The sequence below is a fragment of the Coffea arabica genome, chromosome 2c (assembly GCF_036785885.1).
Source record: "Coffea arabica cultivar ET-39 chromosome 2c, Coffea Arabica ET-39 HiFi, whole genome shotgun sequence".
NCBI lineage: Eukaryota > Viridiplantae > Streptophyta > Magnoliopsida > Gentianales > Rubiaceae > Coffea > Coffea arabica.
The window spans coordinates 75577059-75590973 of NC_092312.1; the positions used below are offsets into that span (position 1 = coordinate 75577059).

A 13915-nucleotide genomic window follows, 5' to 3' on the forward strand; every position below is an offset into this window, starting at 1 on the left:
GAATTACTACAAAACACAGCAAATCTTTATTAAGACCAGACAGTGAGAAGCGAGAACACACACACACACACTCTCTCTCTCTCTCTCTCACACACACAGACAGTGAGAGAAAGAAAGAAAAGATTCTCTCCCACACACAACTCTCTTTCCCATTTCATCTTCTCCAAGATTTCTCATTTGTTCAGTGCAAAGCTCGCCTCTTTAATTTGCCTGACCTCGCCGGAAAACAAGACCCCCCCTGCATTTTCGGGCAAACAACATCCACGTTTACTTCAGCATCCGGGCAGGCAATATATATCCCATTGATTCGATGACACCTCATAGCTTCCTTTGATTATTTCAAGCTTGATAATCCCATTGTTTCTCCTAGTATTCGGCCGGATCCCGCTCCCAAGTTTACATGCATAATTACATAATTCAGATGAATATTGATAGCTTATCAGTACAATAAGAGACGACAGTGACAGCTGCAGCGGCTAGTATATAGTGAAGAGATGTCGGTGTACGATGCGGCGTTTGTGAACAGCGAGCTATCTAAGCCAACCTCCATATTCGGCCTGCGGTTATGGGTGGTAATTGGGATTTTTGTGGGAGCCGTGATTGTCCTAATCCTTTTCTTGTTGTCTCTTTGCATCACCGCCTATCGCCGCCGCGCCAGCAGCACCGCTAAACTTCACCATCCCGGAAAGTTTTCTGGTGCAGCCGAGCTGACCCCAGTTGTTTCCAAGGAAATCCAAGAGATCGTTCATGATTCCCACCCCGATCACCGCCCCATTGTCCCTCAGGCATGTCTTCTTTTATGTCTACTTCTTGCTGTCGTGATACTAATATATGCTAATTTACTGCTATTAGTTCTTAATTTTGAAGTATGAAGAAAAAAGAGTACATTTTTAATGACAAAATGTTGACCAAATTGAGTTGGGATTGTGGAGTTTCTTTTCGATCTTTACTTCATCTACAAATTTGTTTAATTTGTTTTGGCATAAGGATATGCATTATCGCTGAGATTTGTTTTATTTTGTTTTTTCTTTATGATGATGTATAGGCGTTGCCTGAGATTCAGATAGACATGGGGAAGGTTGAGCACAGGGTGGTATTTTCGGACAGGGGGGCATCGAGTGGGGAGAGTAAGGCAACAAGTGGGGCGGAGACAGGGTCGTTCGGTGGTGGTGGGGCATTGCCAGAGGTGTCCCATTTGGGGTGGGGAAGGTGGTACACTTTGAGAGAGCTCGAGGCAGCTACCGATAGGTTGTCTGATGCGAATGTGATTGGAGAAGGTGGATACGGGATTGTGTATCAAGGTATTCTGGCTGATAATACCAGAGTTGCCGTGAAGAATCTGTTGAATAACAGGTATGGGAACTTACAACTAAATTAGCTTTAATGAACTGTTGGTTTGACTTTGGCAAGAGTATGATAGATAATCAGATGGTATCATAATGGTATTCCAGGCATTGCATACAGTGTATTGTCACTATAACTGCATGTCTTCAATAATAGCAATGAATACGTGTTGCTATTTAGGAATTTTTTTACTCCGGAGGAACCGTTTGTTTTTTCTTTTGTCCTTGTTACACCATTTGGCAAGTTAAATTTAGTATTTGTAATTGTCAGTTTTCGCTTTCTTATGCTTGTCTTGAACAAGTTTGATTTGGACTTTAAAGCAATCTGCTTTCAGGTGAATATGCTTCAATCTCTATATACCGTGAAAAGTGCCAATTTTACAACACCAAGATGTAGTATGCTATTGTATTTAGGACATAAGATCTAAGTACTGTTTGGAATGGTTCTATTGTCGTGGGGTGCATGAAAATGATAGCTTTGGCGGTTTCATGTACTGGATGTTGGCTTTTGGAACCTTCATCCTCACTTCAAACAGTAAAAAGAATGTCCTTTTTTTCTTTTGCTCAAAATAAGGGAATTATAGTTTTGTGTTGTAGTAGCAGTGCATTATTCTCCCTTCCTCTCATGCTTAAACTCATTGGAGTAATGACTATCAGGGGGCAAGCAGAGAGGGAGTTTAAGGTTGAGGTGGAAGCTATTGGGCGAGTGAGGCACAAGAATCTTGTCAGGCTGCTGGGATACTGTGTCGAAGGAGCTTATCGGTAATGATATGCATCTCAGTTGAAGAATGCACTTCGAGTTATTATTATCCCAAAAGAAGCTGATTGACATGTTGTGCTTGTTCTTTTTGTGCAGAATGCTTGTATATGAGTACGTGGACAATGGGAATTTGGAGCAGTGGCTCCATGGAGAAGTAGGGGAAGTCAGTCCTTTGACTTGGGATATACGGATGAATATAATATTGGGAACTGCAAAAGGGTATAGACTTTAGATTTGTACTTCATCAAATGTCCATTGTTTTATTTGAGTGAGTTTCTTGCGTGAATGTTGTCTGCTTGTTTAAAACTTTATTTCCTGATCCTTGCAGTCTGGCATATTTGCATGATGGTCTTGAGCCAAAGGTTGTTCATCGTGACATTAAATCAAGTAATATACTACTTGATCGTCAGTGGAATGCCAAGGTGTCAGATTTTGGACTTGCAAAGCTGTTAAATTCTGAAAGGACTTATGTGACAACTCGTGTCATGGGCACATTTGGGTTCGTTAATTTCGTTTCTGAAGTAGTTTACTTGTTTTGTCATATGAAGTAGAAGTTTTGCTAAATATCATTGTTTTCTAGTTATGTGGCACCAGAATATGCGTGCACTGGCATGTTAAATGAGAAAAGTGACGTTTATAGCTTTGGAATACTTATCATGGAGATAATTACTGGTAGATCTCCAGTTGATTATAGCAGGCCACAGGGACAGGTTAGTACTCAAATTTATGCATATCTCATAGATTCCCTTGTTTTTTTTTTTTTTTTTTGCATTGAACTTCTCAATCACCTCTAAAATGGACAATGGTAAACTACTGACAGGTTAATTTGGTGGACTGGTTGAAGTCCATGGTTGGAAATCGAAAATCTGAGGAAGTGGTGGATCCAAAGTTGCCAGAAATGCCTAGTTCAAAAGCACTTAAACGTGCTCTTCTGGTTGCCCTGAAATGTGTTGATCCTGATGCCCATAAGAGACCAAAAATGGTGCACGTAATCCACATGCTGGAGGCAGATGACCTGCTGTTTCGTGATGTATGCATCTTATTCTCTCTTTTTCTTCATCCAAGAACCACTACATCTGAATACAAGAATACACTTCTAGTAATGTTTAGAAGTAGGGGGTCCTCCTTATTCACTCTCTAGATTTCTCACTACTTGCATACTTACCTCCCTCTTTTTGTTCTCCCTTGATCTTCAGGAACGACGAATTGGCAGAGAATCTGCTGGTTCAAATCGTGAGTACAAAGAAAATAATCTTGCTGGTTCCAATCGTGAGTACAAAGAAAATAATCTTGCTGGAGCAAAATTAGTCAACCAACCATACGGCAACGGTGCATCTAATAATAGTGAAGGTGACAATGGTACGAGCCATGACTTGCCATCTAGGTGGAGATAATATTATGGATGGCAGATGTCAGTAATAATGTAGGTTTATGCAAATTTTGTTGCTTGCTAATAAGCTTATTACTCTCATTCCATTAGTTTTGTAGGATTTGTACTAGCTTTTTTTTTTTTGTGATATAAAAATATGAAATCACCATTGGATTATGCCTCATAAGTTATTGAATCAGGTTTTATTGTATACTAGATTGGTTGACTGTTTTGTACTACTTAGAAACTATAAGTCGCATTGTATGTTTCCATGCTTGGACAGAGTATACCACAAGAAGGCATACTTGTAACCTTCTCATTTTTCCACTGCAAGTTCAGTTGTGTACTTGTCTCTGTTTCTCCGTTATGTTAGCTAGGTTGTCTCAATCTGTATGCCGTACTTTATTCTTTTTTCGCCGCAATCCATGTCGATCTCATGACAGGTTAATTAGTATGAATTTAAGTGCAAAAGTATCCATCAAACATGATCAGAGCAAGCGCCGTGATCATAGGTATGCATCAGTGCCCCACTGAGACAGAGCAACTATATGGGAGGGTACGAAATGTGCAGAAATAAGACTCCCAAACTCCAAATATCGGATTATTATGGGGTGGTGGAGCCTTTGGCCAGCGAATTTGGTTCAAGCCAATTCACTGCAACTCCCCCGTGTCTTTCTCAATTTATGGATTGTATGCCCTGGTTGGTGTAGGATGAGTCAGGCAAGCAAAGCATATTCCAGAGTGGAAATGGGGTCATGGGATTTTTCTTTCTTTTTCTTCTTTCAATCTCACTTTCAATGTTTTGGCTGGACAATTGGACAATATGCACTGCCTTTGGAGCATGACAAGGACACCTACAGTTTAGATGGTGTACAAGTGAGCTGTCTGTGGCTGTATGGGGCTACTTTCTTTCCTTCAATTGGTCCACATTCTTTACCGGTAACTGATTCTTTTTTCTTTCTTCAGAACAGTAAGGTATTAGTCATTTCGTACCAGGATGAGGAAATAAGACACCACCTAATTAGTGGGCTGTAGTCGGTTCAATTGGATGCTGCTACTATGGTGGCATTTCTTTTTTGGTTCAAGGGCCAATTGCAAACCTTACGAGGAGAAACAGGTAAAGGAGATGAGATTGAGAGTCGAACCAAATCTCAAGGTCATCCTTTTTCTTCTGTTTTTTTGTGTGGTTGCATTTCATCTCTCTGTCACGGTTCTGTTACTTGAAACAATAGGCAGCTCTCTACATTGAGCAGGGTGAGAAATTTCCTAATCCTTTCTCATGCCGTTCTTAATTGGTCTATGGATAAACAGCACATTTACCTGCTAAGAAAATGGATGATCTTTTGGGATTTGATGGCTTGCGCTTCTATTTGTTAATGGATTTGAACAGCACAAAGTTTCTGCAGTGAAGCTTGTACATTCAGCAGCAGATAGATGTATTATATGTACAGGTGATTATTTAAAACCTGCAACCAGTAAAGAGGAGAAAAGTCAAGTGTATCATCCAATAATTAGAGAAGTGTAGGGTGTGTTTGGATCCCTTGTTTTTGGGACTATTTTTGAAAAATTGTTTTTCACATTCCAAATGCTACAGTAAATGTGTATTTCTAAAACAACTCCAAAAACACCATATCCAAACATTATATCAAAAACAACTACATATGTATATTTCAATTTGTATATTTCAATTATGTATATTATATATATATTATATTATATTAATATAAATTGAAATATACAAATTGAAAATTATATATATATATATTATATATTATATAAATTAATATTATACATAATATAATATAATATACATAATATGTAATATTGTATACATAAATGTGTAAATATTTATACATAATATATTATGTACATTATATTATAATATATACATTATTAATGTATAATATTATTCTGTACATTATTGTGTATAATAATGTTATGTATAATATATAATATACATAATATGTAATAATGTAAAATGTATATTATGTATAATATATTATATTATGTATATTATATTATATATATACAATATTATGTATATTATACAAATTGAAAATTATATATTATATATTTATATATTATATATTATATGAATATTTATATAATGAAATATACAATAAATATTACAAATTGAAATATTATATACACACCATATTTATAATATTATAATATTTATAATTAATATTAATGTATATTATTTATATTAACTATTTATATATTTATTTATACATATTATAAATATTTTTATATATTTATATGAATATTATATATTATATAAATTATATATAATATAACATATATTATATATTATATATATTATACATTTATATAAATGTACATTTATACATAATATATATATTAATGTATATTTATAATATACATTTATATTATGTATTATATATAATATAATACATTTATAATATATTTATACATTTATATTAATATACATAATATTAATTTTATATTTATACATAATATTAATACATTTGTACATTTATATTAATTATATTAATACATTTATACTTAATATTAATATATATTAATAAAATTATAATTTATACATTCATATAATATTCATTTGTAATTTATACATTTATAATAATATAGACTTATACGTTTATAAATATATTTATATTATGTATTATATATAATATAATGCATTTATAATACATTTATATATTTTTATATAAATACAAAAATATATTTATTTATAAATATTTATAAATGTATATTTATATAAAAATTATAAATTATAAATTGTAATTTATACATTTATATAATATTCATTTATAATTTATACATTTATAATAATATACACTTATATATTTATAAATATATTTATATTATGTATTATATATAATATAATACATTTATAATACATTTATATATTTTTTAGCGAATATATAAATATATTTATTTATAAACTTTTATAAATGTATTATAAATGCATAAATGTATATAAAAATAAAAATTATAAATTATAAAAATACCCAAAAATATGTTTTAAAAATACCTCTAAAAATAATCCAAAAAAATCTCCAGTAAAAGTTTTTCATATAGTTTTTGAAAAACAACTCCAAAAACAACTAATCCAAACAGACTTGTATTTCAAAAACAAAATGCTACAGTGCTGTTTTTGAAAAACAACCCCAAAAACAGCTAATCCAAACGGAGCCGTAGGTTTTAACAGCGGGAGCAAAAGTATTAAATAGCTCTGGGAATGCAAGTACAATAATTGAGCTGCTTGCGCGGAAGTGGGGACAAGTTGCGGATTCACGTGATGCCTTAATTGAAAGAAGTATTTTACATGGAATCCAGCAAGAAACAACTCCAACTCAGCCTAAAAGGCAACTGATATTGACATTAGAATTCTCAAAATACTACTACCAAATTTGCTCCTCAAACAATAGATTAGAGTATAAGTAAGGGTAGTGTAAATGTTGTCAATTAACTATGTGAGAAACAAATGCTTACACATTCAGATGCTTGAAAGAATGGAAATCAGATCAAACAGACCAATAAAGCGTTTACATCAGGACATCGCTATGACACTCTTCTAAGATCCAGTGACCAAAATTTGTGGATAATCTTGGTTAATTCTAGATTACGCCTTTAGTTGCTGTCCCTTCTTCAGACAAACTATTTCACTAGGCGCGGATGCTGAATTTAGAAGAAGCTATATATTAAGTGGCAAGTGGTAGAAGGTAAGGTTCGAACGCTTGATTTTTCACCCCTACAAGGGCACTTAAGGATTTTATAGCAACCAAACGTCTAATAAACTGTTATTTTCCGCTTCTTCCTTTCTCCTCGTCCCTTTTGTAGGAACAGGAAAAAAGGATAGTTTTTTTTCCCCAAGCCCATTAATTCAGGGGGCAAAGGTCCAATATGTATGTAGGCCCAAATGTAGATGCAGACCCACATGTACATAGGCCACAAAGGTGAAACTACAATTCGACCTCTCTCAAGAGTCGAGTCCATAAAGAGTATAGAGATATTTCTAGAATTTTCTTCACCATTGGATGGGAATCTGGAAATACCAGATTCCCTTGACCATGATGAAAGAAGTGGAAGGCCTAGATGGACGGTTCCACACTTTCCATGGTTGGACAGAGTCGAGCACAATTGTACCATGAAGCCCCGATTTTATGCGAAGACTAGGGGGAAGTGCCCGCGCATCGCGCGGGTATTTAGTGCCTGTGATTAAAGAGAATTTTTTAGTGGTTGAAGTGAATATTATTTTCATATTAATCAAGAAGTTATTTTTGATCAAGAACTTATCGGTACATATCATCCATATTGTTGCAAGGTGAGCAAGTGAATAAAGATAAGAGTAGGATAACAACGCATATTAAGTAATATTAATTAAATTATTGTAGATAATAATGCATATTAACCGAATTCTTACTTAATATGAGCAGAAGGAAATGCATGGATAATGGAGTAGTTTAGAGGGCACTAAACCTAATCCTGGAAGTCGAAAAGGGAACAAACGGAAGAATGTGAAAGAGGAGACATCGGAACAACCATAATCGATACTTAGACGTTAAATCATCAACATACCTATGTTTTTGGTTGTTTAATTGAGATGTAAATAGTGGTATATTGCTGATGTGGAAGCTGTTTCAAAGACAGGGGTTTCAGACATGGGAACTCATGCATTGGTATTATTATGAGTTGCTTCACATAATTGAATGAATAGCTGCAAGTCTCTTTATTTTAATTGCACTATGACACCATTTCAGTAAATTACACCAATACATATGCTTATATAAGTTGTATCCAATGCATTAACGATTGCAAAATAATCCCTCAGTCCAAAAATATCCAGATGTTCTTATGCTATATAAGAATGAGTTTTGGTCAAATTTGTCAAATGCTACTGTATGATAACATCTAACAATCATTTCATTTGGTGCAATATCTAATAAATTAAGTAGGTAGAGATTTTACAAATTATTAGAAATTGAAGTTATTAACTTGTATAAATTAAGATCCATTTTTAACTACTTTGGGAGCTTTGTTTTTGTTAAAATTGTAATAAAGTATTTACAAAGATCCACAAAAGATAAGAATATGTTAGTCCGTATAATTTTTCGGCAGTACTCAATTTGCTATAGTTTCAGTCAATTAGTGATAAAACAACTCCAACTTCAATTGAATTTTGGAACTATTTATCTGGCATAATTTGTGGTGTAATACTAATAAAGTATGTATCTAAATTTAGGTTGAATTCTAATGCTTTGTGAAGGAAGTCAGGAATGGAAGTTTTAATGAATTCTATTCAACCATTATGGACTATTCAATTACCATAAGTTTAGCAAAATATAAGAGAAAATAAACATATTATCAAACATAAGTTTAAGACAAGTCATAGGTTTCATAGCAGAAGATCAAACTACCAAAATCAATTATCATATGATCACATAGATGAATCAACTTTATCACCATAGCAAATCAACGGTACAAAGGTCAAACTACCACCAAATGAATCAAGTATTCCCAGAAATCAAACAATCATATATATAACCAAATACATAAATGAACGAGCTCTGTCACTAAACTAAATCAGTATCACTAAGTACACTCTAACACCAAAATCAATTCCAGAACTAACTACATGTATATTAAAAGAATTTAAAAGATTCAGCGGAAAGGATAAAATTTTGGTTACCTTATTTCAAATATTCCCTACAAAAATTTTTGTCACACACATGAGGCTGACATTGTTAATGCATTAGTATGACCTAATTAAATATATTAACATGTGCATAGAAAGCAGTTATACATATATCACAAGTTATTTGCAAATTATGACAAATTTCAATGTAAAAAAAATACAGCTTCAACATACCTTGGCTTGGAGATTCTGATTAGGAGATGTAAGTATGTAACACTCTTCACATGAATCCTGTTCCTACCACAAATACAAGCAACGCAAAAAAATACAATTCAAAAAACTAAAAGTCAATTGATTGTTATGATTTGTCTTCAAATGGATGAAAGATGGTTCCAAACAACAATACCTTTGTTGAGCAAACCCAAAAACTAAGAAAAGGAGATGAACAGATGTCCAACACTTGATACTTTAAATTTTCCAATAATTAGCATTAATTTTGTCTTAACCATCTTGGTCCTAGAATGGTTGGAAACGGTAAAGACCGTAAGCCAAAATACATGAAGTTGAAGCAGAAGAATTTGAATAGTAACACCTATCTAGCCAACTTCTGCCAATTACCCCTAATGATTGTGTCTAATAAATCATTTGCAATAAAGCTATGCAATGAATGGAATTTAGCCAGCCGAGAAGTCTAATCAGTTACATCAAACCATGTTCTCCAACTTTTAATTTGCAACTCACCACCTTTATGTAATTACACCAAGATAAAAGTTATTATGAGTTATACCAACTGTTAAAAAGAGCAGTACAACAAACTCGCATTCCTAAAATACCCTTCACTCATTAATTCCTTTCACTAATTACCTACTAAACCACATTCTCCCCAATTTAATTAAAGACTAAGGACGTTTAACTAATTACAGCCACGCAAAGGCTATAATCACTTGTACTCACAGATAAAAGATAACCAAAATAATCATACATTTCCAAAATATCCATAAAAAGACACAACCCCATTTTTGGAAATATATGACAAAAGAATTCACCATAAATTGTACTCTAGCTACAATACAAACTTTAAATGTACAACATGAGGGCATCTCTGTAAACATACCCAAACACATGCTGCCATGAGTTGTGCAAAAACTTTAAAAAAATAACATATTATTTCACATTTCCAAAATACTCCTATCCATGCGGTTGAAATTCAAAACCCCCTTTGACCAAAACTCATTTTTATATAGTATAAGGAAACGTGGACGAAAAATATTGGAGAAATAAATTCAAACAAAAAGGTGTAAAATGCAGTTATGATACTTAAACTTTTTAATCCTTCGACTACTCTAATACTTAAACTTTGAGTGAATATAAATTTAGTACTTAATGTTATAATATTTAAATACATTTGGTATTTTTGACAGAAAAAAACCATTTGCTGTCATGTCCACAGCAACGAAATTGTAAAAAGGATCCTTCAATTAGGTATTAATGTGAAATCTTTTTTGACACTTTCATTGTCAAGCATGTGACAACATATCAATTTTTTAGTAGGAATTAGAAAATATATATATATATATATATATATATGTTTAGGGTACCAATTTTGCTTAAATATTGTAATATTGGATATCAATTTTATTTTCATCTGTTCAAGGGTCAAAATTTGGATACCAAAGTTGCATTTTACTCCCATGAATTTTGTTTTTTTTCATTTTTCTAATAAAATCTCTCCTATTTTTTTTTTAGTGAGAGTTTTTTGTTTCTTCAAAACCTTTTTTGCTAGAATATTCTATTCTTTTAGGTATTCTTATGGAGATTTTTTATTATTTTATTATTAGATCTAAATTTATCTCATATTTGTTTGTCAGATCTTTAATTTTTTTTGGATTTTTGATCTATTTCGACATATTTCATCATTGTTATTGGAATTTAAAACTGTTGATTAGAAGATGTGACAATTGCAACATGCATAGAAGGAAACCATGGCGATTTATCTATTGGAAGATGATTTTGAAATTTCTTATGTATTTCAAATTTGTTCATAATTTTTCATATCTATTGTATGTGTTAAATTGTAGATTTATGATTTCTAATGCATGTTTAACTTATCATTAGGACAGAAAAGTAAATCAAATTATCAAATTGTACTTGATGATTTTCAGCAATCTATTAGTACAATTTACTTTTTATAAAAAGTAGGATTTGTACACAATGTCCATCAAATACCATGCTAAACAAAATGAGGAAATTGTTAGTGCAATTAAACCAAATTGATCCTTGAATGGATTTTTGTTTAAGCCATTTCATGATAAATATTTCAGTGTACGTTTCCACTTGCACATGTAAGCATCTTGCCCATCTGGTCAACCACTAAGTAATGTTGTTAAATTCGGACCAGATAGCGATTCGACTAAACTATTAGATCATGGGCCAACTGGTCGGAACAGTCAAATCGTTCTCAAAAATCCGTTGACGTTAGTATGATGTCATAATTATTTTATATTTTTATAAGTTTTTAAAATATTAACATTAAGTTCTTGGTTATATTCTACCAATCATATAAAATGTTCCAAAAATATTAAACTTACAATCAAATATATACCTAATAATTATATATAAAATTGTAAATTCATGGATAAAATATGTCCGTTCTCCAAAACTAAATTAAAATAAATTAATGCAAGTTGAAATTACTTATGCTAAATTAATAAGATCATAAGGATAAAAACATATTGATTTAGAGATTATTCAGAAAAGCGAATGGCTTTGATAGTTATACTAAATAAGTGGCATTTTCTTATTCCTATTAATAAATGAAACTGTTGCAATAAAAAAAAATAAGAGAAAAGTTTGAAAATTGGTTTAACTAGTCGTACCAGTTTACTAGTTTAGCCGGTTTCGACTAACTTTTTTTTATCAAAACGATTTTGTGCTACAAACTAATTCGGAAAGAAGGTTGATTCACGATTGAACCGGTCAAATCGATCGGTCCAGATCAGGTCCAACAGCACTACCGCTAAACAAGAGTTGTTTACTATTTCCAAAAGAACACAATCAATTTTCGGATTTTTGTAAATCATAAATCAAACATTTTTTTGGTTTAATCACTTAGCAATATCAAAATTAAGTACAGTGTTATTCTCGACATGCACATTTAAACTAGTTTAAGGGTCTATTTGATAACATAACAAAGTGTTGAAATTGAACTTTTTTATACATTCAGATGTTTTTTGTGTTTGATAAATAAATATTGATCTATTGAACTTGTGTATATTTTTTTTTAGCACAAGAATCGTAACTGAATACTTAATTCTGATAAAAATCAACAAATTTACTTCAACTACTTTATATTTTCTACCAAATCTACCCTTATTTGTTAATTACGTTCAAAATTATTATCTAATTAAAAATCTAATTTTTTTTTTCAAAATCCTTATCTAATTCTGTATCGAGGGAGAGGAAAAGGTAAGTGTATGCAAAAATTAACTTACTATTTGTGATTTCAACATAATTTCCATATTCATTTTTTGTGTTGAGAAGGCGTAGCACATGACTTTAGAGTTTTGTCAGGAGACCCAACATGCAACTTTCCTATTCCTCCAATAAGTTAAATTTTTTTACAAATAGTGTTTTTTTTTTGGCAATAGTTTTCATCCGCAAACATTTATACTTTGATATATATATATATATATATATACACACACATTGTGCAGATGGATATTATTTATGTGATGCAGCTTATCCATACACACGACTTTATGGCACCATATCAAAATATTAGATAGTGATTGTCTAATTTTCAAAATGCTTCTCGTCCAAGATCAAGAGAAGAATGTTTTAATCAAGTACATGCAAAATTGAGAAATGCAATTGAACGTTTTGGAGCATTAGAAGCTCGTTTTCTCATTTCAAAATGATAAAACCATACCATTTTCCAATGCAAAGAAACATTGTGATTGTATGCATTGCTCTTCACAATTACTTGAGAAGAATTTCTACAAGTGATTATTTGTTTCAACAATATAATGATAATGATGCTATAATACAAAATGATGAGACAAGTGAAGAAGTAGGAGAAAAATCCATACAAGCCGATTAATTAGTCATGCCTAGCATACATGAAGAAATTACAAACAATTATTTCTAATTTTTTTAGGTCGAAATTAGATGTTATATGAATTATTGGATTGTAATATTTCTTTTAATGTTTTCTATGATATATTTCATTTTTTTATATTAATTTGATTTAAAAATAAATATTGTCATTTTCATACCTTACAATTTTAAGCTAATTAAATCATAGGTTCAATTTTTTTTTGGATGAAAAGATAGAAGAGCAAAATTGTACAATTTAGCTTATTAAGCATTTAGTTATAAATGTTTAGCAAACAATATAAATAGGTTTAGCATTAAAATTTAGCCTGTTATATATTTCTTTTCAGTGCTTAAAATTCAGCAAATTAATTGGCTCCGTGTTCAGATTTCAAAATTCAAATTCAGTTTTATCAAACGAAACCTAAGACACATTCAAAGTTTAAAACTCAAACTGATTCATGTCAATTAGAGGTTAAATTACAGTCTTGAAAAAAGATTGACGTCAAATTGAAATTTATTATACAAAATTAAGGACTAATTCAATAGTTGCTTTAGAATTTTCTAGTAAAAGGTCCGTACAGAAAGAGGCGTATAAAACGTGTATTACCAAGATTTCAGCAAACACGCCACAGCCCATAACATGTGAGCTCGGCCCAACGAATTCAACGGTCCGATTCTGCCGACAGCAATCTTGTAATTTAAAATTGATACACCACTCATACATCAGC

General features: G+C 31.7%; 1 protein-coding gene across 1 annotated transcript; it reads left to right on the top strand.

Annotated features, from left to right (window-relative positions):
* LOC113728063 (probable serine/threonine-protein kinase At1g01540) lies at nucleotides 1-3805 on the top strand. The gene is made up of 8 exons (XM_072076567.1): nucleotides 1-785; nucleotides 1046-1353; nucleotides 2001-2105; nucleotides 2200-2322; nucleotides 2432-2602; nucleotides 2684-2813; nucleotides 2924-3133; nucleotides 3300-3805. Exons 1-8 carry the CDS (start codon nucleotides 495-497, stop codon nucleotides 3495-3497), a joined length of 1536 nt encoding a protein of 511 aa, XP_071932668.1. The 5' UTR covers nucleotides 1-494; the 3' UTR covers nucleotides 3498-3805.
* The last annotated feature ends 10110 nt before the right edge of the window (nucleotides 3806-13915 follow it).

Excerpts from the sequence above, each read along its gene's own strand:
- LOC113728063 (XM_072076567.1), top strand. The coding sequence starts at position 495 with ATGTCGGTGTACGATGCGGCGTTTGTGAACAGCGAGCTATCTAAGCCA. Across the intron at positions 2,106-2,199 it reads TGTGTCGAAGGAGCTTATCG|AATGCTTGTATATGAGTACG; the intron begins GTAATGATATGC and ends CTTTTTGTGCAG. Across the intron at positions 2,814-2,923 it reads ATAGCAGGCCACAGGGACAG|GTTAATTTGGTGGACTGGTT; the intron begins GTTAGTACTCAA and ends AACTACTGACAG.